This window comes from Pempheris klunzingeri, chromosome 3, assembly GCF_042242105.1.
Source record: "Pempheris klunzingeri isolate RE-2024b chromosome 3, fPemKlu1.hap1, whole genome shotgun sequence".
NCBI classification, from domain to species: Eukaryota; Metazoa; Chordata; class Actinopteri; order Acropomatiformes; family Pempheridae; genus Pempheris; species Pempheris klunzingeri.
Window position 1 is genome coordinate 7,161,635 of NC_092014.1, and position 27,239 is coordinate 7,188,873.

At 41.8% G+C, this 27,239-nt stretch overlaps 1 protein-coding gene across 1 annotated transcript in view; it reads right to left on the reverse strand.

The window, feature by feature from the left end:
• Window positions 1-27,239, reverse strand: part of LOC139198714 (caskin-1) — a 31,585-nt gene that overhangs the window by 2,715 nt on the left and 1,631 nt on the right. The window contains exons 2-21 of the mRNA XM_070827640.1: window positions 22,211-22,262; window positions 20,725-20,822; window positions 17,192-17,337; window positions 16,902-16,997; window positions 16,149-16,270; window positions 15,753-15,861; window positions 15,293-15,401; window positions 14,610-14,704; window positions 12,926-13,040; window positions 12,075-12,371; window positions 11,023-11,121; window positions 10,742-10,926; window positions 9,530-9,611; window positions 7,649-7,716; window positions 6,137-6,244; window positions 5,478-5,579; window positions 5,135-5,273; window positions 3,587-4,377; window positions 2,834-3,488; window positions 1,558-2,161 (exon numbers count right to left, since the gene is read on the reverse strand). Coding sequence (XP_070683741.1) covers window positions 1,558-2,161; window positions 2,834-3,488; window positions 3,587-4,377; window positions 5,135-5,273; window positions 5,478-5,579; window positions 6,137-6,244; window positions 7,649-7,716; window positions 9,530-9,611; window positions 10,742-10,926; window positions 11,023-11,121; window positions 12,075-12,371; window positions 12,926-13,040; window positions 14,610-14,704; window positions 15,293-15,401; window positions 15,753-15,861; window positions 16,149-16,270; window positions 16,902-16,997; window positions 17,192-17,337; window positions 20,725-20,822; window positions 22,211-22,262 — 4,072 coding nt within the window. The remainder of the gene's footprint in view (window positions 1-1,557; window positions 2,162-2,833; window positions 3,489-3,586; window positions 4,378-5,134; window positions 5,274-5,477; window positions 5,580-6,136; window positions 6,245-7,648; window positions 7,717-9,529; window positions 9,612-10,741; window positions 10,927-11,022; window positions 11,122-12,074; window positions 12,372-12,925; window positions 13,041-14,609; window positions 14,705-15,292; window positions 15,402-15,752; window positions 15,862-16,148; window positions 16,271-16,901; window positions 16,998-17,191; window positions 17,338-20,724; window positions 20,823-22,210; window positions 22,263-27,239) is intronic.

Sequence of the window (27,239 nt, forward strand, 5' to 3'; positions counted from 1 at the left end):
AGGATTCAGATTACCTACATTAGTACCAGTGATTCACAGCATGTAATCCACTGCAGTTTGATCTAATTTCTAACAGCCCCACAGCCTACTGTTCACTCTCCTTACACAGTATCAGAGCTAACATTAACTCCCTGCCTATGCAAACAGAACATGTCCTAGCCCTGTACAGGCCTGGCATTAACGTGCGTCTTGTGATGGGATCACAGGAGGACAGCTCTGAGTACAGGTGTGAATGCACCCAAGACACATTGAGGACGCATTGAGATCTGATCGCCCAGATCACGTTCAGAGATTCTTCACACTCCTTTCCGTGGATGTGATGCTCCACATCTCTGTTCTCTATACGCCGGCCCATTAAAACTTTGCTCTGCGCGCCCTGAGAGTAGTTATCATTACGGATTTGAATGTTGATATTAATGAAAATAACGGAGCATGATGCGGTGATATTGTCTCACCAAGCAGACAGACTTTTAAAAGGGAGCCATTATTTGAAAAGGAGCAACGTTGCTATTGAGGAGAATTTTTAATGTTCAAACAAAATGTTCACACTCAGTGTTTCTACAAATGATGTGCTTGTTTATTTGCATACAGAGAGGGGAAGTGACATCCACTGGAGATGCATTTTAATACCTGGTGTAAACAAACACAAAGTGGCACTTACTGTGAAGTGGCCACAGGAAATGTATTATTGTGGTTGCGCTGTAAACAGAGGAGTCGGCTGCTCTCATGTTGTATTTCTGTGATAGAAGCTGCTCACTGTGTTTGCTGTAGTGTTAAATTGGCCATGATGTTGCCAGAGTGACTGAAAGTTTTCTCCATATCACCATATTTATGTCAAGGCAATCAGATATAAATATTGTTTCCGTCTGTCTTGACTTAAGGCTCTAAAATACAGTACAGTACATATCAGCCTTAGCAACCGTTGCTATGGTAAAGATTCCCGGCAGAGGCGCAAATTAGAGTTGTGAGAAATTTAGAGGCCTTTAAAATAAAAACAAATTAAAAATTAAAACAATAAATTAAAAACAAATTTAGAGACTTTTTTTTTAGATTTGAGACTTAATAAATAAATATATATATATATAAAGTACATACAGTATGTCACAATTGTAAGGCAACACAATTTTATACACGCTTGAGTGCAATTATTGAGATTTATAGCTGCTTGTTGTATTGACTTTGGAGATAGCCAGGCTAGCTGTTTCCCCCCACTTTGAGTCATTGTGCTACGCTAGGCTCCTCACCCTAGCTCTGTACTTAATGCACAGACATTAGTGGTCTTGATCTTTACATTTCCCTCTCCATAATAACCATAATTCCCAACACGCTGAGCGAATACATTTTGCACACAGGAGAGTGTCTCCAGTGTCCAACTAAGCCTTGAAAGTCCCCCATCTGCCGGTCGCTATAACATTTTCTGTGTAGAAGATCAACACGTCCTCTCACTTTGCAGCTCTACATTATGTGAGGAAAAGCTCATCTATGCTCTGGGTTAGGGTTACTTATTGATAATTGCTGAATATCAATAAGCAACAGATTAATTTCACAAATACTCACTCATTTTGTGCTTCCTCTTCGATTTTATGTTCGACAGCCTGCACAGCTGCAGCCAAGGAGGCGCTGGTCTCCTCCAAACGATGCTGCACCTCCTCCTCCTCCTCTTCCTCCTCCTGCTTCACATCCTCTACTTGACCCTCCACCTCCCTCAGATTCTCTTCCTCTGCTCTCCTCCTCTCCTCCTCCTGCTCCTTGTGCCTCACATGCTCCCTCTCTCTCCTCCTCTCCTCTTCCTCTCTCCTCTTTTCCTCTTCCTCCTCCGCCTCCCGTCCACCCAGCAGGTCGATGGAGAGACCGGCGATGGAGGAGCGGGGAGGTTTGACAGGGTGCGGAGAGGGGGTGGAGGGACTCTGGGCCGGAGAGGGGGACGTCAGAGGGAGTCCCGGAGAGAGGGAAGGACCAGAGGGGGCGTCAGGAGCTGGAAGAGGGACGGCAGAGAGCAGAGAGGAGGGTTTGGGGGCCAGGGTGGGGCTGGCTGCAGCTGGACTGGTGGCAGCAGGACTCGGGCTCATGGTTGCTGAAGCTACTATTGCTTTGCCTGGTTTGGGTGCTGTTGGAGGCCCGCGTGGTTTCGGGGATACAGGAGGAGGGACTCGCTTCGGCTCTGGTCAGAGAGAATGATGTTAGTTTTCTTTTCTTCTAAATATCACTTCGGCAACAGAAATTTTAATTTAAATACATTTTGTTTTATCTGACAGTTCATTCCAGAAATATATTCAGTTTACAATTATATAAAAAGAGAGAAGAAAAGCAGGAAATCCTCATATGTGAGAAGCTGAAACCATCAAATCTTTAGTATTTTTGCTAGAAAAAAATAATTTAACAATTAAATCGCTAATCTAATTAGTTGTATATTAATTTTGTGTTGATTGAACAGTTGACTAATTATTTTAGCTGTTGCTTAACATCAAAGGTATTAAAAACATTATTTAAAGCCTCTATGTGGGTGCATCTAGTAGCTGAGTAGTTAAGCAGCGTATATGATATAATTCCCTGATTTGATTCCAGCTGGGGACCGTTGTTGAATGCTATATTCTTCTCTCCTTGTATTTCCAGTCTGTATCTCTATTTCTATCAAATAAAGGCAAATGACAATAAAATATCCAAAAGAAGCTCCCATGTGTTTTCTGACTTTGGTGCCTTTCAGTGCCAATGATCTCACTCCCCAACTCTTTAGTTTCAACAAGAGGATACCGATGTAAAAGAGCAACATATGGACTGCTTACTTATTTACAAAAAATAATACAGGATTTGTGTTAATGTTTGTGTCTCTCACCAGGACTCTGTGCCGTCTCCGTATTATCAGGCCCAGGTATGGGGACCCTGCGAGTCGGGGTTGGGGGGTCAGCTTGTGCCTTCCTCATGGTGACTGTGGATGGTTTGGGTGAGACCGGTGGCTTCAGAGACTTCCGAGCCTCCATCCACTCACAGCTCTCTCTGCTGGTCTCCGTCCTATCAGAGACCTCGGACACCGGCCTCCGCCTCAGGACCACGCCGCCATTGTGCTGCGGCTCTCCATTTTTCCGGCTACTATCTGCTTCACCGCTGTGACAGTCTAACTGGTTATTGCTTTGAGTGACGCTCTCCGCCTGCTCAGACGTGCGCTGTCTCCTGCGTATGGTGTCGGAGCCAGTTGTCATGGTAACAACGGTGGTAGACACGGATGCAGGTGCTTCAGAGTCTGGTGCCAGAGGACGCGGCTTTCTTCGGAGCGTCGTTGTGCCATCTGTGATCTCTGATGCTGAGGACACCACGGTGGAGCGGGGCCGCGGCTCTGGGCGTTGCTGGGCTGGTTGCCGAGGTAACAGGTCAGTCTGATCACCAGGCAGGCCTTCTGGTCCACTGATGGTCCGGCGCCGACTTAAGACATCATCCTCTTCAGATCCAAGACCTCCCGCACCTGTCTGTCGACGAAGTATAGGCGGACTCACCTGGAGGTCACATGATTGTTACACATCTATATATACATCTAAGATTTCCAAATGTGATTTTCATAGACTGAACCAAACACAGGGGGGGACACACCCACCTGTAGGTAGTTGGTGCTGCCTCCCAGATTCCTCGGGAGGGTTTTGGCTCCACCTACAATGGACGTCTCCAGCATAGCAGCGAGGCTGCGAACACTCCCTGAAGCCCCCTCTGATCTCTCCAGGCCTGCAGAGTCCTGAGATCTTAGAGCTGATCCCAGGCTGCCGCAGTCACTGGCTCGGCGCTCTCGATAGGTTGGCAGCCCAAGCAGCCCCTCCACCTGTCCCTCTCCCTCCCCATCACCCCCAGTAATGGAAGAACAGGACCGTTTAGGTGGAGTCGGGGGCCGGCCTTTCCGACGAGGACGGAGAGTGACGGATGATTGGCTGCGGTTAACAGTGACATCATTAGCGGCGGCAGTACGTGCAGAGCTGCTGCGGCACACAGTGGCGTATCTAGAGTCTGATTCTGAGCCAATTAGACTGTGAGTTCTCCGTCGCTCTTCCTCCTCACTGGGCAGGCGGAGCAGCGGTACTGACGAATCTGCCGCCGCCATCTGGGTGGATGGGCGCGGCCGAGCCCTGGGGGAGGCCTGCTGGGTCCGGCCATGTGGTGGGGTTTGTGTCGGCGTGTGAGGGGGGGTCTGTGAATGTGTGAGACCTGGGCGAGGTTTGGCCAGTGGGCTGGGGGCGCCATCCCTCTGCTTCCTCACCTCCCTCCGGGGCTCTGAGCCGGTGCTGCCACCTGGACTGGATGGAGGTGTAGAAGGGCTCTGAGGAGGCTCTGAGCTACTTTCTCCTCTCTGTAGCTCCTTCAGTCTCTTCACTCCCAACATCAGCTTCTTCTGATGACCTGAGGGGAGGCAGCGGTGTAGGAAAGGGGGAATAGTAATCGTGAGGTAGAAAGACGATAAAACATATTTGGGCTTAAAAGCCAGAAGAGATTTCTTATTATTTATTTAACTCTATTCTAAAAGTAACCATTAAACGGAAAGAATATGATTCGGCAAAAGGCTGAATTGTCATTATTTATTGTATTATATGCTATTAATCACTATTTTTGCAGTAATTACCATACCTGAGTTTTGATTAGGGGCCTATCTGTATATTTTAAAGGTCCCCTATAATGCAATGCAATGTCCCTGGTGTATGTGCAGATGGTCAAACTATGAGAAAAGCACAGACAGAGGCTGAAAACAGCTGCAGCAGCAATGCCTGGTATAAAAAAAATAATGTGATTTTTGAAATCACCTGATCTATTAGGACAAGTATGGTTTAGTTTAATTTTATTTTAATTTTATAAAAACACTGTTTAATTGTCAATATTTACATTTTGTACATTTGTCTTATTTTGTACTGTGAAGGTAAATGCAGATATAATGGCATAACTTATACAGTATTTAAGTCATTGTGAAGTGACATAAAACTTTGGTAACTATGATGATTCTTAAAATATCATCTTTACAGACTGTTGCCTAGACCTGAAACTTCAGTTATGTCTGACATGTCTTTTATCTTTAAATAATATTACTCACAGAATTAAAGCCAATATCTTTCTATACTTGCTTCGTTATTGTATTTCCCATCTTACTAACATTGCTGTGTCTTACCGAGTTTAGTAATGCCAATCTCTTGCAGATCCTCAAGGCTGATGTCAGAGATGAAGTCAATGTTTTCATACCCGTTCTGCACCAGAACCTGGTAATACTGACTGAGACCCAGATGAGACAGCCAGTCTCCCAGATTGGCCTAAAACACACACAGGGACACACAAACATGGACACAATGTAAGAAGCTTGTGCACAGATTACAAGACCCGAAGTAGAGTTCTATTGTATCTTGAATCTGAAAGACTTTTATAACAGATTGAAAGAGCAACATGTGCTTGTGTGAGCTGCCAAAATTGAACATCTCCCTTTTCTCTAGTTTGTATAGCACAAGTGGGAGCCTTACAGGCTTGTGGTCTGGCAGCCAGTCTGTGGAGGGCAGCTTGCTGATCTCTGACGTTAACTTCTTTCGATGTCCAGGCTTCATGACCCCAATTGCCGTTAGGTCCTTCAAAGCAAAGCACACTTGGTCACATCAGAAATTCACCACAACTACTGTAGAAGTTCTTTTCTTTGCAATCATGTAAAAGAAAAGAACTCGTACAGTCATATTTGTATGTTTGATATTAGCACATGGACTGTGTGTGATATGCCTTCAGGAATATTTAGCTATTGATAATCTCTGATAAAGAGTGTCCCCTGCCCTGGGGGAGTTTAAGTCACACCACGGTGTCCGCATCAATAAGCGCACACACGCGTGCGTGCACACACACACACACACACACAGGTACTGAAAACACACTCAAGGACAAACACAGAGTAGCGTTTACAGCACAGACTGGAACACACGGCCATGTGTGAACACAGGTATGTATATGAAGCAGACAGAGTATGAGAAGTGACTGGTTGAGGCTCAGGACTCACACCGGGGGGTCAGGTGACAGAGACAGGAGGGTCATGATGACATCATCCAGGTCAGAGGGGAGCTGATTTTGAGAGCTGTGCTGGGCGGAGCCTGGACAGACAAGGGGCGGGGCGTGAGGGGGTCAGGGGTCATGACCTTACCTCGGGGGTCATGCGGCTAATGGTGTCTAGATCATATCCCGCGGTGAGGAAGTGGGTGGTGTAGAACTGCAGCTGAAACTCACCCAGCCACGCCACTACTGCCTGCTTCTAGAACACAGAACACAGAACACTACTGCCTGCTTCTAGAAGAGCCCACAGGCTTCTTCTAGAGCACAGAACACAGGCCTGTTCTAGAACACAGCATGGCAGCCTGCTCTAGAACACAAGAGGGAAAGACTGTTCTGGAAAACAGGAAAGAAACTTCCTTTGTAATCTAAATATAAAGGAAGGAGTGTCTGTCTGTCTGTCTGTCTGTACGTCACTGTGTGTGTTCTTTGCTTTTCTCTACAACTCTTCATCAGATCTACGACACACTTGGTGGGTGTATGGACCCAAAGAAATGCAGTGTTGGGTGTGAAGTTGTTGAAATGTTAAATATATCATTAAATGAAAACATTTAACATTTAGCTCTCCAATGTGGCGACCACAAATACCACCTCTCTTACATGGCCGCCTCTCTACCACAGACGTGTGTGTGTGTGTGTGTGACCTCTTCAATACAGCAGCCTCTCTACCACAGATGTGTGTGCCTATCTCAAGAACTGTTGATCCCATCAAATTCACACTTGGTGGGTGTAATGGTGAGGACCCAAGGGAGCTCAATCGGATGAGTGATTCTTGAGATTGCACACGCTTCACCTCCAGGGACAAGCAATCGTTACAAACCGCCACGTGCACTAAATGGGCACGACCCCAACAACTACTATGAGCCACACAATCGGCGCGTTCTAAACAGGCACACCTTCCAAATGGCCGTGCCCCAAACAGGCTCTGCACAAGCCGAACAAAATCCAGAAAGCCTTGACCAGCAAGGATTGGGTCCCTGTTCTAGAAGACATAATAGAGAGCTGTTCAGCTTGTCAGGTTGCTTTTAACTTACAAAACAATAACGCTGCAATACAGTCAAGGTGCACAACATCGTATAATTTGGGTTGATTGACCCTTTTGTGGGTTTGAGATAAGAGTTTTTTAAAACTACTGCCATCCATGCTATATTTGTCATTGAATTTATCGTCCAAAGAATGTTGGATGAGATCAACCAATGAGAACGTGACTTTGCTTCTATGATGGAACACTGCTGTCGTCTGGCAACCGCTAAAAGCTTGATTCTAGAACACAGGCGGTAAATGTAACCCTCAGGGCTGCTGAGGTCCTACAGCAGGGCGTCAGCATGTGGCTGTCTCAGTGTGGTGTGAGGGCAGGGGGTGGGTGGAGGGACACAAGGCAAGACGGCGACGGACTCCTCGATGCGTCTGTGTCTGTCACCCTGCCTGTCTCCATGGTGACACACTCGCATGCCCATCCTCAGGGTGTGGTCTGTTCAGGTGCAACACAACCACGCAGGCAGACACCTCACTGTGCCCACTGAACCCAACCTTGTAGATGTCTGTCTCACAAGCAACACAAAGAGGAGGGCTCCAGAGTGAACCAATCTGCCATCCAAAAACTCACTTTCCCATCATCCTCCTCTGCCTTCCGCTCAAACGACCGCTGCTCATGAACCGTGCAACTGGAAGAGCCTTGGCATGGACGTGGAAAAGGGAGAAAAGGAAAGAAACAAGAAGGAAAAAGAACAGAATATGTTACTTTTATCAGTAAAGAGCAATTTTTATTTCACTCTTTTCTATTCTGTTAATTAGAATTAGTGTAAACAATAGTATATTTCTATTCACAAACCGTTTTGTAAGATATAAGCATTAGTGTCAAACTAGTTATATATAAAATCCTTGTCTTGGTGGTGCTTTGGTTTCTGGGTCATCGAGTTTCTTAGCTTCTTACAACAGAGTTTATTTGTGACTGATGATTACAAAGAAACCTGTAATTATTTAGTGAATATAGTGAAAATGGTATTGTACATCCTAATTAATAGAAAATGGAAGACATGTCTTTGGTGGTTCTATTCAATTATGAGTTCAAACTTTTGCAGTTATTTCTACTTTATTATTTAAGAAATGAACATCTTCTAATGAACTCTGAAATCAATTCTTACTTAATGATGTGTTGTAGTAAATTATTTAAAAAATCAATGAACATAAAAATTTAAATGGTCCATTGTTCTTTAACAACAAGCCAGGAAATGGTGTTATGTGATGATTAAGTGCATTCTTTGAGGGTGAGAAGCAGTGGAGAAATATAATGCCTATGCAGTCCTTCATAATAATTTGTTAACAGCTTTCAGGCTTGGCTGGCTTTGTGGTGCTGTTTCAGCACTACACTTCCCACGCATCACTTAAACCAGTAGAATGACAGCAGACTAAAATATGCTAATTTCCATGCTTCAAAATGATTAATCAATAAATGAACTACAGCTACAAGCACAGAGCCCAAATATAAGTGGGATACCTGAGACACCACATGAATGTCTATAAAGTGCACTGTATGAGTATATAAATACATGCATGTTTTATGGACACACTGTACTACATGTACTACTTTCTTTAGCCCCAAGTACAATCAGCTGATAAGAGTGCAGCTGCTTTGAGTCAGTAAGTTATAAGTGGACCCTGATAATATAATCATTAATTAAGTTATTCAACATAGGCCTTGGTTAATAAATGATAACAAAACTTTCCAGTCCAAACTAACAGAATACTCATTTGAACATAGATTGGAGAGCATCATCTGATTTTTTAGCAGATTTACTGTTTTTTTTTATTATATAGATTAATAGTTTTTGAGGTTGAGTGCTTTTAATTCTACAGCTGATGTTATCCTACTGTACTTGCCTCTTTCCTTTCATGTTTTTTTTTCTTTGGATGTTTAACTGAAGCATTTGGACTTACATAATTTAATTTATTACATAATTCTTATTCTGCATATTACAAACAGCTAAAGTCTAAAATGCAAAACTACCTGGGAGCCAAACGAGCTGTCCCTGGCTACATAGAACAGCATTTTAGAGCAGCTTTTATAAATAAAGCATAACTTAAATTACTGTTATACAGGAGCAGGGGTGGGAAACGCTGCTTGTGTGTGATATGAACAGACAGCTGGTCTTTAGAGTGCCAGGTTCGTTAAAAGTGAAATGAAGAGAAAATCATTCATAAAAGCAGCGATTCAAACATGCCCTGAGGCACTTGTACTGGTGAAAATCACCGTGATCTTTTTTAATTGTCATCACTTTACCACAGACAGAATGCCTTTTTTGAATCACAGGATTACTTTCTTTTTATTAGCGAGGACAAACTCACAACCATGCTGTGGCTGATAAATTAGCAGAAGGCAGCAGGAAAACAGACTTTTAGCTGAAATGAATGACGCCACAAATTGTCACTTCAAGAGCAGCTGAAGATATTGCTTTTAGATTGTGTTTGTGTGAGTTTGTGTGCTTACTCGCTGACTGCTCAACAGACTGCGACTGCTCCAAGAGATGCTCCTTGGCTTTTACTGACTGGGACAGCACGGTGGCCAGAAGCTAAAACACGAAAACACACACAAGCGCGCTCATACACACACTCACAAAATAAAACATTTGCTCAAGCATAATCATTCAAATCCCAGAGGTACCTTGTGACTCACTTCAGTGGACTAAGTGCACATATAACCGCCGTGCAACCTTTTTCCTCCTATATTTCCTGTAATTTACCAAAACGGGTTCAGCAGAAATCCTAGAACAAATATTTGTTGAAGTGTATGATGTGCCTCTGTCATAATATGGAAACACAATTCAGTTTGTCGTTTGTTGTTTTTAAAGCACTAACTAAATATAGACTAGTTATATCCGGTGATAAAGTTGCATTTAGAGTGCGTGTTAAAGGAGTGCAGAGCTGCAGGGTGACATTACAGTGATGAAAACACACTAGACAGTGGAAGAAAAGACAAACCCTGTATCTATCATGTCACTATTTTGACTCAAGTTGGCTGCATGAGATTAGTCATCAGTGTCCTTAAAAATAAAAACACTTGTGCTTAAATACCATGCTTTTTGTAAAGAAAGACTGCATGGTGCACTTGAAAGGGCGGCTTTGAAATATCAGACTAATACTACTACTAAAATACTAAGTACAATAATACAATTAGATTAAATTAAAAATGTGTTCAATGTAGTTCAAGACAACTCATGGTTTTAACTAATCAGCAGAGCATTTGTTAATAAGCCGACACACTGATATTTTTCACTTGCAAACACTTTGCATATTTCATTATTCTACCAAGATATAATGTTCATAAACCTGTGTTTATTGGCACATAATATTCAGAGACGGTTACACAATCTCACAACCTAACACAAATGAGAGAAGGCGGCATGCAAAAAAGATGTACAGGGATATAAATCTACAGGCTTCATTTGACTGTGACTGATATAAAGGACAAACCAGGATGCACATTCTACTGTAGAAAAAAAGTGATGAAGAACAAACAGAAAACAGAAACAGGAAACAGAATTGTGGTTTACTTGGTAACTAGGCTTGTGTTTATTTCCTCGAAATGTTTTGCTGTTTCCCAGAAACTACGTGCTTGTTGTTTTGTAAAAAAAATCCAGCAGCAATGTGGTGTAAATGTGCGCAAACACATGCGCACAAGGGAATGCAAGGAGTCTCGTACCTTGACCCCTTCAGCTTGTGCGTGCAGGCCGGGAGCGTTAAGGCCATGTGTGTTCACTCCTGGTGTGGCTGCCGGGTGCGGGCTGGGTGCCGGGGTGGTCAGAACATGTGTGTTGCCGGAGCTCTGCAAGCTGCTTGATGACCGAGCACTGCCGATGCTCCCCACGCTGCCACTGCGCTCGCCACCTCCACACACAAACACACACATTGCAGGATGCAGGAGAACATTCCTCAAAAAAAAAGTTTCACAATGTTACCGCAAAAACACACTGGTGAATTTACCTGCAAGCGGTTTGCGTAGCACCCAGATATCCTCACTGGTGCTGCTCTGCTGTCCCAAAGTTGGAGAGCCTTGAGGGCTCAGCTCTGCAGCCCGCGAACCTGTCACATACACACACACACACACACGTAACATTTGTTACGGCCACCATTTCTGTCTTTGTTTGAAGTTTTTACAACCAGTTCTAATGACAATTAATCATAATCAACAGCTACACAGACCCATGCGATAATGTACTATATATATTCTATATAGTGTATATACTATTGTATGAAGTGTACAGTAGCCTACATATTGTATATAAATGTGTTTAACTCTTCAAGGACACCTTCAAATACCCACACTCACAAAGATACATTCGCTCACCTACACATTCATAAACACATAATTACTCATAGTGATTGCACCACTTCTGAGTGCTAATCAACATTTTGAGAAGTGTAAATGCCCACAGACCCTGAGGCTGCTTGTTTCCTACAAGTAATGTTCAAAACACAATGACTTTATCTTACATAAAACATCCAACAATTCAAGCTGATTTATAGGAGAATGTATATAAAATGGCGAATAAAGCTTCACAAATATTGTTTTTATGTACAGTATGTGAAGTTATCTTTTGAATATTTCAATTTAAGGGTCAGTTCATTGAAATTACATGGCCATTCTGGTACAATTGGACTGAATAGTTTTGGCATGGAAAAATTGTGTTTTAAAAACTTTAAAAAAAAAAAATTTAGGATGATCCATAGACTCTGGATCCACTACCTGGCTACCATGGCTAGACACCAATGAGAAAAAGTGGGAAAGCAAATATACCTTTTTACCATTTGGGCTGATCCTTTATATAAACATAATTTACATACATTTACACACACATACACACACACTCGCATGCACACACACACACACACACACACACACACAAATATAATATATGTGTGGCTGCAGTGAAGTGCTGGAACAAGTAGGTAGATAATTCATTCTATATGTGGTCTTGTCAAACAGAGAGGAAAGGATGCTTATCTGTGATTTAAAGTGATACTTCAGTATGTACCTGTCTGACTCTGCTGCTCCTGAGAAGTGGAGAGAGGAGGAGGAGGAGGAGGAGGAGGAGGAGGAGGAGAAGTGGACAGAGGAGTAGACAGAGAAGGAGGAGAGATAGGAAGAGGAACGTACCCAAAGGAGGAGAACCGAGGGAGGGAGTGAGTGTTAGGGTGAAGGGGAGGAGGGGGAGGCAGATGCAGGGGGAGGACTTTGGAGGGGGGGTATGAGTGTCCGTTGATCGAGGCAATGGGACAGGGGTTGGGCCTGCGGAGCAGGAGGGTGTGGCACTGCTGGGAAGGGGAGTGACCTGGACACAAGCCAGGAGGAGGGAGGTGCAAAACAACAACAACAACACAACAACAACTGATCAGTCAACTTGAAACAAAACAAATCTAATCAGATCTGAAAATATATAAAATAATAACTGATTAAAATCAAAATATGAGAAAAGAATACATCCATATATCCACAGGGAATATATCTCTATAAATTAAAATATAATATCACTATAGCAATAAAGCAAACAAACAATATGAACAAAAGCATCACAGTCTAGAGCAGGCTGGTTAGACAGGCTTATTAATTAGGGAGGGTGACAGAAGGAGCAGAAATATAGAGGAGGGGGAGGAGGGTCGACAGCCAAAAGGGGGCAGTATTTGATCAATGGAGATGATTGACAGGTTGGGGAAAACGGATGGGCTGCCTAAATAGGCAGAGGATGCTGCAGCTAGCTACAACTAATGATCAGCTATAGCTACAGAACAGCTGCTGAACTCACATACATGCGTAAGCACACACATCCTCCCACACACACACACACACACACACACACACACACACAGCTGTGATGTGGGTGGTCACCTGCCCTCTTGATGACTTCCACCATGTTGGAAGGGAAGTAGCCCACACGGTCATTTCCTGTTCGGTTGTCATGAATACAGCCTTTCCATCGGCCATCAGAGTGCTGCTCCAAAACCTGCCAAACACACACACATACGTCACAGTTAACAAAGATAAGATTACAACCTTACAACTTTTGAAACAATGCCTGGACTGGGTTGCACCAGCTAAAGATCCCGATCACTGAGCTTGTGTGTAAGTTCATAGTACTAGCTAGTTTCTGACCACAAAAGCTTTAGGAATATCTTAGCTGTAAATAGTTTGCTAGGAAACACCTGCAACTGCATCAAGTCAAAAGTAATTAGCTCCACAAACAGGAAATGTTTGTTACATTGTGACTTGAACACAGATGGTATCCTGTAAATGTAGGCATGACTTTGCTTTATTTATATCTGTATAGATGGAAAATATGTGTTTCAGAGTTAGTGTGTGGTTAAATAATAGCTCTTTGGAGTCTTGCCTATTTTGTTCCAGTTAAGGAAGAGCGAGGTAATTTGTCTAAACCAAACTTTCAACCCCAAACAGATACAAGCTAATTCTGAACAGAAAAAGCAGCACAATATTGTTGGAGAAATCACCTGCATTAACACCGCATACCAACAAGAATCTATGTAAGTATTTTTGAAAAATTGTGGGTAGTTCCTCTGTAAAGTGGGGATATGCAACTTATTTGAGTTTGGTCAGTCATATTTGTTAAAATTCTCATAACTACTTGACAGCAACCAATAAATCAAATAGTTTGACAAAAAAGAAAAAACCCAGTACCTGTGGCTGTCACACCCCCATGAAGTGCACCAGCCAATTTTACATAGTAGCCAAACTAATTATTTAATATTAATTTAATATTATTATAAAAATGGCGTCCCTCACATGATGCCATTAGGCCTAAAAACACTTTTTTCCATTGACCTACATTGTGAAAGAGCAGTCTATAATTCAACTGCTCCAAAATGACTCCTTTCACTGTCAGATCCATTTGATCCATTTGGTCCAAAAACATTTGGAAAGTCCTGAAGAGCCGCATGATTAAACAATTTTATCCATATTCAAGTTTGCGGAGGTCTAACTGGAATTTAGCCAGTTCGGCAGCCCACATTGCAGAAGATCCGGGTGCTTTTATACCCGGGAAGACAAACTTTTTTGGCCTCATGCGCCAATAAGCAGCTTTCATAGAAATGAATGGAGCCCCGCCTCCAACGCTGTATCCAGTTCTGTTAATACATCCATGGCCACAGGACTGTTCAATCAGCTAACCTAACACACACTAATGTCATTAGCACAGCATTTTGTAATTTTAGGTATATTGTTATTTTTGTGCTTACAGTTTACACAATTATTAAACAACACTTTATTGAGCTGCATGTCAGATATATTCACCCTATTCCATATCATCTACTTATCAACCAGAGTCATTTATTAGCATTCTAACATTAGTTTCCTCAGTTACTTCAATTAGCTATGCAGCAGTTAGACCCAACAGTTACTTAGTCACAACTAATCTCTAGCTATTAGCTAGAAAGCTATTACTAGCAATTACAACATTCATTTCAATCTATTAAGACTATAATCAATCACATTGCAGACTTGAAGCACTTGTAGAACAAGCTGAGATATTCATTATATCCTGGTCACTAGATTTATGTACCGTGATAATGTCTCCAGCTTTGATGTTGAGGCTGGTAAGGTCGTAGTTGTTGCAGTAATCCTTCAGGGCACGCACCTGCATTGCAGCTGAAGCATCTACAAGACAAGAGTGTAGTATGAGTGAGCAGTAGAGCTGAAGTAGTGGAGTCAAGTAGTGGACAAGGGCAGAGGAGACATTTTCAAGTAGTTGGAAAAAAGAAGAGTGAAAAGGAGGAGCGGACAGAAGACGATAAAGAGGAAGGCAGGTAGAGACTGGATGCTGTAGTTTCACATCCATGTAATGTAGCAATTTGTGATTCTTCTCATCTCTTCACCATGTTTGACATGTTTGGTGGTAAAAATACATTCAGTAGCCTGTTAATGATTAAATCAGGACACACGAGTCTCCTCATACATCATACATCAAATAGTAGTTAGTTTTTGTTTTATATTGTTAGGAAAAGTTGTATAAGACCGTAGGAAGGTATATAAATGACATGACTTCGTTTTTCCTCCATGCTGTGATGAAGGCCTCTAGGCCGAAGACACTGTTATGTTTGTGGACATGGCTAAAATAAATTGGAGAAATTGAAATTAGTCAACTTGGTCCTGAGGATTTGTGTGTGTGCTACCTTTTACCTTTGGGTATTCATTGTTGTCTGTACGTCTGCAAGTCACAGCATGTGTTTGCACTCTAATACTGACCTCTTAGTAGTTGTTTGATCTCTCGGCTGGCCTGTGTGGTGGTGAATTGGTTAACAATGTCCAGAGCGGTTTGACTCAGAGTGTTTCTCACTCCTGCACTGATGCCACTCTGGATGAATTTGGAGAGAAGGAAAAATTAATAAAGCTGCAATCCTGACACACTGAGTTAGAGTTCAAAAGCCGTATTTATCTCAAGGTGACAAAAGGATTAAAAGACAAAACAGAGCTGGTTTGAATATCGCATGACAGGTAGGGTGTTAGCCGGTCTGCTACAGTTTTATGTAACAAGCCAACATATCCCACAGGCTTCATCACACAGCTCGGTGGGACGAATGCCAAGTGCTGAGGTGTAAACTTGCTCAGCTGAAGAGAGGGAGGCAGCTTTAACGACAATTGCCTTTGTGAACACATTAAACAGACAGTCAGACAGACAGACAAAGAGACAGACGGGTGGACTTACATCCAGCAGCAGGCGTACTACTTCTGTCTTCCCACAGAGGGCTGCCTGATGTAACGCTGTGCCAGACTCAGACTGTCTGTTGATATCTATCCCTGCCTGAATCAGCAGCCTGCAACACAAAATGATTATAATATTTGTGTCTTTCATCTTGCATAACATTATTTCATCAAAGTGCTTGTATAGAATAATATAAATGAAGTAAAGGGGTTTTAAAAGAATCTAACTGGACAAAAAAACAATGTGTACCTGTATGTGCTTTAGATCGTAGCAGATTTTTAGATCATAATCAGCGTAATAAGATTAGATTACATTAGTAAGTGATGTGGACAGACTGATTGACTGAATAGGTATAAGGACGGGACACAGTGAGGGACTGAAAGGACAAGTTTTTCAGACCGTATGACGTCGATGTGCCCGTTCTTGGCAGCGAGGTGCAGAGGTGACACTCCGTTGGGGTCGGAGGGTTTCGGTTCCAGCATGGCAGCACACATGTTACTGCTGAGCAGGAGCTGGACCACCTAGAAAACAGCACACACACTCCAAGTTCATTTATAATATGACGTCATTTCTTTTAAAGCTTCCCGAAGTGCAGTCAACTATCTGGACAAGCTTGTATGTTTCTCCCGCTGTCTGCAAAATTAGATTTAAAATTGCTAAATTAAGTCACTCTCTGTGAATTGAAGTTGTTGTGCTCTCTTCTCGATGCCGATGTTTTGGAATAGCTTCAGGTCTAAATGTGTTAGCCTCATTAAGTTACTGTTTTAGATCATACTTGTTTTTGTGGTTTCAGACACTGCATTTCTCTATTTGCAGTATGTTTCTTCATTTGGCTCTGGTGTATGGATTTTGTTGTGTTTTCTGTATTTGGAGCTCATTTCTATATTTGGTTGTATTTTCTGTAATCTGTGGTTCTGGTTTTCTAGATGATGTGCATATGTTGTCAAAGTGATGAGGATATTTTCTCCATTTGTTTGCATTTTTGTATAGTTGCAGGGGTTTTCCTAAATTGTAGTGCATTGAACTCTCGGGGCCACTGTAAGTGACTCATTCCTCATCAAATAAAGGTTGAATAAAATGAATATAAAATGTATCACTATGTGTTCTCCGTAGGTTGGTGTTTTTGTTCAGTTTTCAGTCAAATCTACTCACTCCAACACGTCCAAATTCACAGGCGAGGTCTAATGGTGTTTTCCCAGCCGCGTCTGATATACATGGGTTGGACTGGTGTTGTAGCAGCATCTCCGACTGTAACACACACACACACGCACACACGCACAAATCTTAATGTCGCTTCTGAATTTCCGAGCTTGTAACAAGCACAAATCATGCATGCATCATCAGGCACACATAACAGATAAACACACCTCACAAAAACACACACATGGCCACTTTACACACCAGAACACAGACAAACACCTACAGTACACGCAAACAGTTACCCCATCATAGTGTCCATGCTGAGCTGATAGGTGGAGAGGAATCTGTCCTTCATCTGACTGTCCGTTGACTGACGAGCCTGCCTTCAGCAGCATTTTCATTGGCTCAGTCTTCCCCTGCCATGCAGCATAATGCAGAGGACGCATCCCTGCACAAAACACACACACACATACAAAAACACACAAACATGACAACACAATAAATCACAGTCACGCAGGACCCCACAAGCACATGCACACAGACACAGACAAAAATGACAATATAGAGACACGTGAATGCATGCGAAGACACACAATCTGTTATTGTTATTTTCATAGACAGACAAGTTTGCCATTCAGCAGACGAAAGTTCTTACGTTTCACAGTAAAATCGCTAAACTCAACTATCAAACTCACTGATTCAAACTACTGCACTTAATACACTGTAGGAACCAAATTAAAACCCTAAGCGTTGCCACTAAAATTGACAACAAGTCCATTAGAGCTGAAACAATAGCAGAAGATTTCCCAGTATCTATACTGATAAAGAAATATTGTTTAAGTCATCTTTAAAGCAAAAATGTATTGGTTGCAGCTCCTCAAATGTGAAAAGTTTACTGATTTCTAAGATAGTAATCTAAATATCTTTAGGCTGTGGACTGTTGGTTTTGGATGACACCATGTGCTTTGAGAACTTGTGATGTACATTTTTACTATTTTCTGACAATCTGCAGGCCAAATAATGGATGGATTCATTGAGAAAATAATCAGCAGATTAATTAGTAATGACAACGATCATTAGTTGCAGCCCTAATGTGAAGGCAGTTTTTGCAAACATTTCTGTAATGTTCTGCAGCGACAGATTTTGGCACAGACTCTCAGTATCTCTCCTGGAAAAGGAATCTTATTGTAGCTGACATGCTTGTGACCCTTTGTAACCTTGTAACTGATTATGCAAGTATCATACTCAGGGGATGTTGGAGACAAACTCCTTTCAGACAAAGGGCAAAGCAAGAAATCCCCAGTAAGAGGCTGGACAAGGCCAAAGAGATCCTTACGGGAAACTGGACATTGCAGCCAACTCCTGGAAAAACGCTGGAAAAGCAAAGTTCAACTCAGCACAAACAGAAAAATCCATCATGAAGTAATTACGAGTGCCTCCAAATCGAAGACATTAAACACCACTTTGTAGTAGTGGCTGCGAGGAGCAGTTTCTTATGGCAGCAACCCAAGACCCGCTGTCTTGATACCAGCGATGAGCCATATCGTCAAGCTGAATAAAGAGGCCCTCCAGTCCTGGCTGGCATGAAGGAGTCCTGACTCAGAGGAGAGGTGCTGGCAGGATAAAGAGACACAGCGGCTGTAGCAGTTAGAGAAGCTAAAGCCTGAGTATATGAAGAGATGTGATAGAAAATTACTTTCTGGCAGGCTCAAAGCTTCTGGAAAATGTTTTGGCGACTCGCAGAGAAGGGTGGACTTCAAGAGAGACACTGAACGTGACTTGTTTGAAGATGGGAGGAGAAGTCAGGAACGTCTTGATGAAATGGACACTGACTCAGTTCAGGAGGCTCATTTGGAGGATTTCAGGAGGTAACAGAAACCCATTTCCTTTCCAGTGGAGATTCATCCTGGAAGTGTGAAGGCTCAATTGTTGAAATACTGTGATTAATATGTCCCATGTAAGAATAGTGTTTCATTTGGCATCTATTTCTCTGCTAAGAACACTGTGCCATCAGATAAATGAGGAGCAATGTGAACTATGACCAGGTCCTAGAACAGTGAACCTACTCTGTGTTTTTGTACCAATAAGCAGGTTTCCTGGTCTCAAACGGGTTTTCTGATTTTGGAAAAACGTTCAACTGTGTTCCCAGGAGTATCTTGGCAGACGAAATACATAGTTGCTTGCCTCCGCAAGCGCAGCCCAGCAGGATGTCCAGGTCAGTGACTTTAACACTTGATTGCAGAGACACAATGCAGAGTTTGACGGTCTGGATGAGGATCAGAACCTCCAAGTAAAAGGAGGCCACTCCTCTCTGATTTCTTGGCCGCATGGGGGCAGTGGAAAACAAGCTGTGGACACTGCATTGACATTAAGTTGATAAGGCTAGTTAGGAAACATGTGTCCATTTATCCATTTATCTGAAGTCATGTTTCTGGACACCTGATGAATGGAAGTCCAACATTCACTCTTCTTTTAACTCTGTTTGGGTCCTGAGGGAAATATGTTGTTCTTAAGCAGCTAAATTGTCCTCCAGCTTGCATGTTCACCAGCTGGTCGTTAAGTGTGCATGTGTTGGGAAGATAGTTTTCAGTGGGTGAATCAAAAGGTAGCTTGGTAGTCAGTGTAGGACGGATTTAAAGGTTTTTAATTTAATTAAATAAAAAGAACTAAAATGTAATTCTCATTACAGCCTGACAGCTGTCAATAAATCGCATGGTTTGACAAAAAAAGAAGACAGTGCTGCCTGTCTACCTACATACCTGCCTTGCTGTGTGTATTCCACCCTGGTACTCATTGCACATGGGTGGAGTCTTCCACAAAGCTGGACCGATTTATTGCTAAAGCTAGCGAGCTGGTCGCACAAGAATGGCAGAGAAAAGTCTAGTGAGCCAACAGCACAAAGCACAGCCTCATTCATGTGTTGTTGGGGTGTGATTTTGGAGGAAAGCCTGAATGAAGGAGGTGGGATTTTTGTCAGTTGGGTACATTCAAAATCTAGCTACTGGCTAGTTTCTCCGATGTTACAGATGTTTTATATCTTTAACGTTTCCCTTCCACCTCCACAGAACCATGGTGAAGTCAGCAAAGCCATTATTTTTTCTATTTAGTATAATTTTTTGTCATAATTTTCAACTATATTATAAAGTCAGCATGTAGGTATTGAAAGAATACTGTTTTTGTGTCAATTAACCAGCATTTTATTGATGCTCCCTCAGTCAGCCTCCAGCGTGAGACTCTGGGAGATGAGCTAACCATCCTGGGTGAAAACATCACTAGGTCTGGAGTGAATATCTGTCGAATATCCAACTTCACTACATTCTCCAATGAGACAAACCAGCTGAGGAGGCGGGACCAACTGGTAAGGATGTCTGCCAGTTGTAGACCTCTATTTAGAGACATACTGGGCATGACTGAGTGTAGAGACTGTAGGATACATTCTGCAGGGATTATATCTCCCATCTGCCCTGAGATTTCCTCTCCTTTTTCTGGGATCTGCCGTTATGAGTTGGAGATGTTTGTTGCCCTCCTTCCACTTGGCTCTCAGTCCTGCAGCCATGGAGGCTTCCTCTTCTATTGTCTATTGTTTGCTGCACACACAAATCTGTCACTTCTCATAAACACTGGTTGCTACCTTTTATTGCATTTCCAACAAGCTCTCCTTTTATTACATAAGATAGTATTATTGGTCGCACAAGGAGAGCCAAAATTTGTCTTCCTGTTTTTTTTGTGATTGTTTTGTTATCCGGACGGCCTCGTGTGCTTTGTGCCTGTTTCATGGTCACACATTGAGTTGTAAGGACACTTGTATTCTGTGAAAATCTCTGTGTGTTTTTACCTTTATTGTCTTTAATATCCACTGCTGCCTGGGCCTCCAACAGCAGAGAGATCAGCTCCTTGTTACCACTCAGAGCGGCATGGTGCAGCGGTGACAACCTTCACACAGACACAGATTATGTATAAAAATACACATATTCATAGATGTAGTGTAAAACCAGAGCATAACTTTGGTGAAATAATCTTCAGCGTACAGCAGCTCCGCCCCTCAGCTCTGTGTGAGCGACGGGAGGGGGCAAATGACCTACTTCCATTAATAAGCAATCTCTCTACCCCAGGGCCGGGCTTACACACAACACGTCCATGTGTGTGTGTGTCTAATGGATCCCTGGTGAATATAAGGGCCGGGCCCTGGAGTCAAATCAACGAATCATCAGTCATTACACAAGGAGCTGAGTCCAATTATCTGATTCCAATCAACATAATAAAAAGATCTTTGTTATCTGATGGGGCCAAATGGAGCACAATCGCAAACCAAGCATGTGCACATAAAAAGCTTAACCAATCAGGAGTCTAAAAATAACCAAAATCCATAGTTGTACATTCAGAGTCGATAAGAGAACATTTCTGAACAAATTAAGAGCTAGGAAATGTTGGCTTTCACCTTCAGCAAAGCAAAAAGTGAAACCATCAGAGGACTTTCACGAGGTGTTAGGTTACTTCTAAAGCTGGGGTTTGTTAGGAAACAGCTGCTTATTTACACATCCAACAGTTATGGAGTAACATTAGCATTTATTTTAAGTTCTGTTATTGGCCACCAGGTGAATATAAGTCCAATATTCACTGTTGTCTCCACCAACACCTGTGCCCCAAACCTGCTAAACGCTCCACTTTGTTCACCAACTAGACACTAGCTGTGTTTGTCTCGGGTTTAGTGCTCAGAAGGTTTTCAAAAGCTTTTTTGGTTAAAACAGCTTCCCTCTGTGGGCACAAATGACACTATGAGAGCAGTGAGAGTGAACCAAAACAGTTAAGTTGTGACCGGACAGCTAAACAAGTTGAAACTTGCTATGAAGCTTCGTAAAAGCTGAGAGAAGCTGCAGATTCAGGTGATAATTGTCTGTAAGTTCATCACAACAAGCAACCCCTTTCACATGATCACATTGTCATTTGATACATTGTGCCATAATATAGATTATAGAGACTTTAATTATCACAAATGTATTTTGTAATCTTTGAGGGGGTTCTTACATCCAAGTTAGGATTTGTAATACACTGTTTGAAACATAGAATATTTATATTTTGGAAAGTTGATCGAAGCATAGCAACATTCAGGGATTCACCTCTGTAGCTGCGATGCAATGTGATGACAAATGAATGATGCTATTGATGTGAATTTGACAGAGAGAAAGTAAAAAAGGAAGAAAACAACGAAGGAAAGAAGATGATGAACAGAAGATGATGAAAATGAACCTAAAACAAGGATGATGGCATGATGTGGAACAAAGGCAAGGAGACTGTGAAGCAGAAGAGTTGTAGCCTCTCACCCATCTGCATCCTGGATGTTGACGTTCACCCGCTTTGCTGCTCCGAGGAGCTCTGAAACATACAGAGGACAGAGACGCAGAGAATTAGGGAACAAAGAAAGGGAATAACAAACTCTGTAGAAATACAGTCCAGCTTTAAATCTATTCACAATCCAGTGATTAATGTATTCTCTCTTTGTAGATAACATTTCATTCCCTGCAGGTGGATTTGACAGCTACACTGTTAGCGCTCTAAAGTTACAGTTATTTTATTTATTTATTTTGATGAAGTATTCATTGGTTTATCCTTTCTCTTCATTTTGTATTCACTGTGGCAAGGAAGTTCCAGTTTCTTCTCTCCAACGATGATAACAGAAGTCAAGGAAAAGTGATAAGGAAGATAAAGAGAAGTCCGTCTGGGAAACTCATCAGGAATCTATAAAAGGTCAATGTACACTTTTTTGACCAAATAGATAAGAATTATATTCACATGCAAAGTCTAAGTTTCATCATTTCTCAAATGATGATAATTGTAATAAAGGCTGTTTTACTTCAGTGTTTGCAAACATTACTAATATAAACAAACCTATTCCACCACCCAAAAAGATGAATAGTTTTGATTTAGTTGCTGCATCTTTATTATTAATTAATGCATTTCAGCACAGCAAGGTTTACTTTGCTCTCGAGCAATTATAATCAAACTTAAAGGAATAGTTTGGGAACGCTTTCTCTCTGACACTCAAATGAAAGCTTCAGACCACTCTCATGCCTCACGTGAACCTTGGTCTTTGACAGAAAGATGAAGACACCAGGCAGCAGGAAGAAGCTCACAGACACAAACACTCACAAAGACCAACACACACACACGCACACACACTCTGAAAAGGACACAGTAAAAGCTGCTTGTTTGTCTCTCTGTCTTTACTTTTTTTTTTTTTTTTGGTCAAACCCTCATAATCCACAGGCCGTAATCTGTAGCTGTTCTGTAATCTGGGGAAAAGCTTCTCCCTCTCCCTGCAGCTCTATCTGCACTTCATCCCTTCATCCTCCTCTCACACTCTAATTTTCCCAGTAATTTGCTAAAGAGCGCGTGCTGATTGGTAGTTCTGCTGTTTCTGTTTACACTCAGCAGCTGACATCATCCTCTTGCATGTGTGTGTGTGTTTGTGTGTGTTGCACGTGCACGTGTAGGTTCCCCCAATCTATCTTGGATTAAAAATAAGAACCATCCCTTCCCCCACAGCAGACGAATCAATGACTGCAGATATCTGTGTCACCATGAGACAGACATATGACCCCCAACACAAAGTTATGACAGGACCACGACATCCAACACCTACAATTATTCCACTATTTTTTACCACCTTTTGCCAGATTATCTTTTTTTTTTACTAAGCAGAGTCTGGATCATGGAATTATTTAATGATGCTTCCCCTCTGACCTACACCCGTGATGTATATTTAATCAAATATGCCCTCGAATAATTCATCCTTTCTTTTATTTTAGGAGCCACAGATTTACATCTTGAAAATGGCATCTTTCTTTCATAATCGTCTGCTTAATTGAGTCAGTTACATTAATATTGTCTTAAATTTCAGAATAATGTGTTTTCCTTCTCTGACACTGAACTGTTTGTCTAAGAGCATTACCATAATGTCTTTCTGATGGTGTCCTTGGACCAGGGTTCATACTTTTTATGATAATTTTAGGCATAACACTGCAACCGAGCCTCGGTAACCATGGTAACCCCTCGACGTGCCATTCTCGCAGACTGTCAATCACTTGGCAGGGATTACAATGATATTATTTTGCAGCATCTCCCTCCAATGGTAGCTATTTCAGAGTTTATTTGACATGAATTGATGTCATTCACGTTTAATTTGAAACCCTTCAATCTTAATAGAGAGCACAAACGAACTTGGAGCTACTGACACAGCAACCTTCAGCGCAGCAGAGCAGATTCCCGAACCTGAGGAGAGGTGAAGTGGAGGGTTTCTCAAGGGTTCTCATTACCAGAAATGTTCTGAAGTCCAGTTTTCATCACCTCTGACTTCGCCTGTCATCATGCATTTAGAGTCTCGGTGTAACATGTAGCCTAAAACAAATGCCATCGCTGACATGACTTTTCTCTTTCTGGTTTCAGACGATTGCACACATATGCTAAAGTGACTGGACTCAGGGTCACCGTCACAGCACCCGCATTTTCATCAAAACCACAAAAAGGCACATTAACGAGATAATAGTGAGCAATATGCAGATGATGTTATAATATAATATACTAGTATTAACATAAAGTAAGAATTTAAGTATCCCTGTTATCTAGGTGTATGTAACAGTTGCTTTTGCAAATGTTAATGTTATAGTACTCAAACTGTTCATGTTTTTTGAGGTGTTCTTTACTTGCAGTATAATGATCACATCATGGCAAATAGCTTTCAGTAAATTAGTCTGAGGCACAAGAAGCTTCAATGCACAGTCATGACAATAAGGACGAAACTTGTTAATATGAGACGTCTCATTTTTTCATTTTTAAATCTCTTGAAATGGAGTTAGATTTATTACGCTTCAGAAAGTTGACACTACAAGTGCTAAAAATATACTAGACTTTCTGTTTATGCAGCTCTGGAAAGAATAAGGAATACATATTGTTATAATTATTAAGATATAATTATGGCGTCCTTTTTGGAAATCACTGTTTTGTTTTTGAGAAGCTACAACTTAAAGGAAAGAACGCCTCTTTCTCTTTCTGTGGACCAAATTTTTAACAACAGCTGACCCAAGCTGACATGTTCACATGGTTTATTTTGTCAAACAGCCACATGTACCCCTAAAGACAGCTAATATTCACATTTGAGAAACCAGAACAGCAGCACTTTTGGCCTTTTTGCTTGAAAACTACGATTCAAATGGTTAATAAATTTAAAAAACAGTGGCAGATAAATGTTTGTGTCAATTAATCTACTAATCTTTCAGATTTATAAATGTAACTGTTACCCATGGTTACAATATACTGTACACCGATTACAGATTATTATTACTATTATTATACCGATTATTTGGTTGTTAGTGTTCAGTGTTAATGAATCAGTGATAACTTTAACTGTATTTAGTACTCAGTGCTTTTACTAAGTTTAAAGTAGAATGAGTGTTTTGAGGAGGTGATCATCACTTTATGTGAAGCATCTGTTACTGACAAGCCACAAAAAGAAAATGAAAATGAAACTACAGCGTGCTACAGCAGAATGTTTTCCCTTAATATTTCTGCTGCTTTACTGCTGGTCTAGCACAGCACTGCTAGGTTTAGTTTGTGTAGCTGATGAATCAGTCCACTATAAAGTACAACTGGTCGTGCCAAAAAACATCCAATGTTCTTACACTTCCTTGATTCCTTCCTTGCCGATTCATTGTATACATTTCTTAGTGCCCATTTAAGTTAAAAGATATGAGATACAATTATGATACGGATGTTCTCATATCTCTAAGATAAAGAGCTTTATTGCATCTGAGCCAAAGATAAGGAAGCCATTACCAAACGCCTTGCTTTTTGGAAGCAGGTTTGGCTTTTTAGGTGATCCATTCATCTAAGTGTAGAGAATCAATATCTCTTGATTCATTAACCTTTAAAAAGCCAACTTTGGAGCCAAAACACTGACAGAGGATCTGTGGAAACGGGAAACAGTGAGTCAAGTGATTAAAGCAAGATGATAAACATAAAGGGCAAATCTGGAGATATTCTATATGTTTCTTATTCTCAACAAATCCTGCTAAAAAGATGGAAACAAACAACAAACTCTTGTTTCTAACAAGCATGATCTGTGTAGATAAACCCTGATATACTGCAGCTCCAGTGAGCTGCATTTCACTCTCATTGTCGTGCTGGGTGACATGTTCCTTCATTATGATAAACACCACCTCTGTGGTTTCACACTTTTACATGATTCTGTCGCTGAAAAAAATTGCAAGAGCAAAAAATGTCTATTAATCCACCAGTGAAAATAGTCCCTAACGGTTGCAATTTTGTTAAAAATGTCCTCGGTCTTCACGGCCTAAAGACTGTAACTATAAAGATACATCTCCACTTCCTGCCAGAGTACAGAATTGGCGCCAAAATATCCTGGATATGGGCGCTGCTGTACTGTCCTGGTGACGTCATTTGGAGTCTGGACGGCAGCGATCCGGGCTGGAGCCGCAGCGTAGAGGTCCAGCCTGAACACCCACCTGAGTCAATCGTGGGTTAAGATTAGCTGTCAATCATGATGTCACATCCTCTTTTTATATCATCAAATAACTAAATAAAACCAAACATATCAGAAAAATGAACACTAGAGGATAGTGTAGTGAAATAAGAACTACCACTATCTATGGAAAAAAATGTTTGTGTACTCCGTTCGTGGCCATCAAGATGTTTTGGCTTCACTTTAAGGGAGCTGCCATGTTGTCCATCCTTATATACATGACTATGCCAAGCCCCCTGTAGATGTGTCACATTTTGAAACCAATCTGACTTAGTGGCTTCGCTTTTCAGACACGTAAGCTATGTCCGCTGCTTTTATACAGTCTATGGGCACAGAGCTCTTTAGTGAGGTGCTGGCAGGTGGATTTTGTTATCCTCCTACAGGTTAGCTGCTTCCAGTCTTCATGCTAAGCTAAGCTAGCAGGCTGCTAGCTGCACCAACATTTTTACCGTACAGAATTGAGAAGGGTATCGATTTTCTCATCCAGTTTAATTTCTTTAATCCCCAACATCAAATTGTGAAATCTTGACAGAGCAAACGGCCGCCTCAGCATCTCCCTCTAACCCGCATCATTAGCATAACGTTTATAATACAAATGCAGTCAGGCACATGACTAACATCTGACGTGTCAAGTGTGTTTCTGTGCATGCGTGCCTTTCGTTGTGTGTTTTAAAGATGTTTGTGTATGTGAAGGCAGTGATTCTCCAGCAGAGACACTTGGCTTCCTGTTTAATAATTCAAACATAAACCGGGACTCACACAGTCACACACAGTCACACACACACACACACACACACACACACACACTGATGGAC